Below are 5055 nucleotides of genomic sequence, written 5' to 3' on the forward strand. Positions count from 1 at the left end.
TATATATATATATATATATAGCCTAGCTTTATTATGTTTTTCTCCGCTCGCAGAAGCGCTGCAGGTGCGTGATGTGATATGATGATCATGTGAATCTTCATGTTCTGTTGTTTGCTGCTTTTTGTGCACGTAAAATGAATCCCTGGGAAACAAATGTTAGTATTTTTAATGGATCACAGACACTTATCCTTTCTAATTTAATTCAATTCTAATTTAAAATAATCTTGTCAGTTAACAGTTAATAAACGGTTAACGAGCAGCGGTTGTCAGTTAGGAAAAATAACCGAAATGAACATCCCTAATTTGGTCTGGACCAAAGCAAGTGAACTCGCGGACTTTCCTGGTGTGAATACACCCTTTAAGAGATACTGAACTCAGGCAAGAAGAGCATATCAGACGATCTTCACTTCATATTAAGAACTTGTGTGTGATTCTGGAATGTCCTATTCGAAATTGTGTACATGATCTGATCCCAGCCATTCGCTACAAAAGAATGAAAACAGAAACCGTTTATTATCCATTGACAGGGCTGTTGGTAAAGTTGCAATGTATCGGAATTACAGACTATTATTCCATATTGTGATGTACATCAGAGTAAAATGGATGTAAAAAATGATGCTTGTTGATTTAATAGAGGCAGATCTGAATGTGAGGTAGCAGTCTATTATAAGAAAGGGGCAGGGTTTAAATGGATTTAATGATTGGTGAAGGGAGGTCAGAAGGTCAAGTTATGATATTTTAATTAAAAATGTATTTAATTTGTTTTATTTAAACATGCTCAGTAGAATCATTAAAAAAAATCAACATGCATTTAGAAAACAGAATTTCGAGCAGATACAGATACAGCAGAGACAGTTAAAGGCAGATACCATTTTATTAAAATGGCCAAATATCGACTGAAAATACAGCCTGGCCAATATATCAGTGCAGCACTAATCAGCAGATATTGGCTGATATGTTGGTCTATCACAAATGCATTCTAAGAAACTGAATAACAAAAGCACACTCTGATCAAATGGGTAAACCAAAAACAGAGCAAGGCGACAGCAGTTAGTCACAAAGCTTCAGATCACAGAGGTAAAATGTAGGGATGCAAGAGCTTGGGGCCAGAATAGGAGGTCAAGTTCAATGACCTAAACCTACACCTCCCAAAACATTAGCAAACAGCACAATAAAATACATTGCAGTATCTATGAAAACTATGAAAGACCATCATTACATTACAATCCTACATAGCATGATAACCAGCATCTTAATTGTATAAAACATTTAAAATGACTGCTGTGAGCAGAGGCAGACTTCACCTTCCTCCGAACCTAGTCTTGAGTCATAAACTCTAATATATTTTGACAAGCATGTAATAAGTGAGTTTTTCCTCCAGAACTTCCCATCAAACACTGCCTGTTCAATCTGCAATTGTGATAAAGCAATCAGCTGCATCTGCTAAAGCAACATAGCCTGATTGCTGTGACCTATTTATGGCCGATTCCCGGATTTAAGAAAATAAAGGCACTATAATGTGCATGGTCACCATGTCACGCTGCAGTCAATGATGTTAACGCACATACAATTTTATTATAAGGTAAACTGCATTACAATGCACAACGAGGAGCATCTTGCTGACAACAGATGCTCATACATGACAGTGTACAGTATAGACAGTAAAGAGGACAAAGTCTAATGGTAAATGTATATACAAAAAAACTGCAGTTGGATAAGATGCAACTATGTTATCATATTACATCTGCATGCACAGAATTTTTTCACAATCCATACATAAACTTACAATTGAAGGCTATTGAATTTTTTTTTAACTTAAAAATGGACATGACAAAACAACTCTAAATTCAGAATATTATGACATTTTACTTTATTTACAAAACCCATATTTTCTGAAAAACAAAATTACGGCCTTATTTTTGGCAGTTTTATATTAACAAGACAAGAATAGCTAAAAAAAACCGCATGTATTATTACCTTTTGTAAAACTATCTCACAACAGACTTCGAACCCCTTTCAAAGATGAGAACACAAAAAAGAAACGTATTAAAATAATAATAAAAATCGAAGATCTTTACATTTATGCAACTATCCAAATTTTATATTTTTATTTTATTCTTTATTTTTACATATGACATTTGACTTTATTTACAAAACCCATATTTTCTGGAAAAACAAAATTACGGCCTTATTTTTGGCAGTTTTATATTAACAAGACAAGAATAGCTAAAAAAAAACGCATGTATTATTACCTTTTGTAAAACTATCTCACAACAGACTTCGAAACCCTTTCAAAGATGAGAACACAAAAAAGAAACGTATTAAAATAATAATAAAAATCGAAGCTCTTTACATTTATGCAACTATCCAAATTTTATATTTTTATTTTATTCTTTATTTTTACATATGACATTTGACTTTATTTACAAAACCCATATTTTCTGGAAAAACAAAATTACGGCCTTATTTTTGGCAGTTTTATATTAACAAGACAAGAATAGCTAAAAAAAACTAATGTATTATTACCTTTTGTAAACCTATCTCACAATAGACTTCGAAACCCTTTCAAAGATGAGAACACAAAAAAGAAACGTATAAAAATAATAATAAAAATCGAAGATCTTTACATTTATGCAACTATCCAAATTTTATATTTTTATTTTATTCTTTATTTTTACATATGACATAACTTTATTTACAAAACTCATTTTCTGAAAAACAAAATTACGACCTTATTTTTGGCAGTTTTATATTAACAAGACAAGAATAACTAAACAAAAACTCATGTATTATTACCTTTTGCAAACCTATCTCACAATAGACTCCGAAACCCTTTCAAAGTTGAGAACACATTTATGCAACCATCCATATTTTTATTTTATTCTTTATTTTTACATATGACATTTGACTTTATTTACAAAACCCATATTTTCTGGAAAAACTAAATTACGACATTATTTTTGGCAGTTTTATATTAACAAGACAAGAATAGCTAAAAAAAACCGCATGTATTATTACCTTTTGTAAAACTATCTCACAACAGACTTCGAACCCCTTTCAAAGATGAGAACACAAAAAAGAAACGTATTAAAATAATAATAAAAATCGAAGATCTTTACATTTATGCAACTATCCAAATTTTATATTTTTATTTTATTCTTTATTTTTACATATGACATTTGACTTTATTTACAAAACCCATATTTTCTGGAAAAACAAAATTACGGCCTTATTTTTGGCAGTTTTATATTAACAAGACAAGAATAGCTAAAAAAAAACGCATGTATTATTACCTTTTGTAAAACTATCTCACAACAGACTTCGAAACCCTTTCAAAGATGAGAACACAAAAAAGAAACGTATTAAAATAATAATAAAAATCGAAGATCTTTACATTTATGCAACTATCCAAATTTTATATTTTTATTTTATTCTTTATTTTTACATATGACATTTGACTTTATTTACAAAACCCATATTTTCTGGAAAAACTAAATTACGACATTATTTTTGGCAGTTTTATATTAACAAGACAAGAATAGCTAAAAAAAAATAATGTATTATTACCTTTTGTAAACCTATCTCACAATAGACTTCGAAACCCTTTCAAAGATGAGAACACAAAAAAAAAACGTATAAAAATAATAATAAAAATCGAAGATCTTTACATTTATGCTACTATCCAAATTTTATATTTTTATTTTATTCTTTATTTTTACATATGACATAACTTTATTTACAAAACTCATTTTCTGAAAAACAAAATTACGACCTTATTTTTGGCAGTTTTATATTAACAAGACAAGAATAACTAAACAAAAACTCATGTATTATTACCTTTTGCAAACCTATCTCACAATAGACTCCGAAACCCTTTCAAAGTTGAGAACACATTTATGCAACCATCCATATTTTTATTTTATTCTTTATTTTTACATATTTGTTGCCTTTTTGTTGTTCATATTTCACATATTCTGAACTGTATAATAATGCTTTATATTTGCCTTGCACTGTTTGCACTATATTTGACTGTGATTAAATAATAAATAAAAGAACTTATAGTGCCACTTACGAACTTTAGTCTAGGTCTAAATCTAGGTTCACCAAGTTCAAAATGTCTACATTTCCAGATACCCGTACAAGCAATTATTTGCCCTCGTTCCATTTCAAACAGACGACCAAACTGCAAGTCTTTGCATCCCGCGTGCTGTGAGACTCCCCCATATACACTCCCCATAATCCAGCTGTCAAAAGTTTGACAGAACGGCTCACTTCAGACAACGTGCACGACAAAAACTTGAATGAAAGTCGAACAAGCGAGTAACAAGCAACATAAGTGAATACACTAAGGGAAGGGTTCTCTCATCATTCGCTTGCGGCGGCTAATTACTTGAAGAACCAAAACGAAGAACAACAGAAAGAGTTTGCGACCCAATGCAAGTTTCTACATCCATGTGAATTTGAAAGTTAAGTTAAATACAGGCATAAGTAATGAATATTGCGTTAACCCAGATGTAGCCGTAACGAAACTAGCCTAGCTCGCTTAGCAACGGGATTCCGCTCATTGTAACTAAGGCGGAAACAGCCGCTCACGCTAATGCTAATGCTAACCCCCGCGAGCCTGCTGCTAGTGTTAGCCTTAACAATAATACTCACCTCCAACTCGGTACATGTTGGCCGCCATTCTCTCACTTTCCTAAACAAACTCTATCTTCACTGATTCTCTCGTTGTGTGGATTAAAAATGTGTATCCAAATGAGGTGCTGGTTCTTTATATCCTCGCGTGTACTAGCGTACTTCCCCCCGTTGCGAGACAAAGCCGGGACCCGGCACGGCGCTGCCGCTCTGGCGGGTAAAAGTTTAAAGTTTCCGCTACAATGTTTCTCCGGATGGTAAAAAAATCGCGTCTTTGTTTCGGCGCTGCGATAAAACTCCCATCGAAGCCCCTCTCAGACATTCACACGAGCCCTTGATAGCCAGCCTGTCTGTCTCTCTCTCTCTCTTGCGCTCTCTCTCTCACTCCACTCTTCCTCCCATCCTCCGCTCCCTGCTTCA

The 5055-nt window shown here is 33.0% G+C and overlaps 1 protein-coding gene across 1 annotated transcript in view; it reads right to left on the reverse strand.

Moving 5' to 3' along the window:
• The window catches only part of mta2 (metastasis associated 1 family, member 2), a 24096-nt gene extending 19041 nt beyond the window's left edge, over window positions 1–5055 (reverse strand). Inside the window, exon 1 of the mRNA XM_016242109.1 lies at window positions 4657–5055. Within this exon, the coding sequence (XP_016097595.1) occupies window positions 4657–4684 (28 nt within the window). The 5' untranslated portion in view covers window positions 4685–5055. The remainder of the gene's footprint in view (window positions 1–4656) is intronic.

Source organism: Sinocyclocheilus grahami, unplaced genomic scaffold (genome assembly GCF_001515645.1).
Source record: "Sinocyclocheilus grahami isolate Dianchi unplaced genomic scaffold, SAMN03320097.WGS_v1.1 scaffold645.1, whole genome shotgun sequence".
NCBI classification, from domain to species: domain Eukaryota; kingdom Metazoa; phylum Chordata; class Actinopteri; order Cypriniformes; family Cyprinidae; genus Sinocyclocheilus; species Sinocyclocheilus grahami.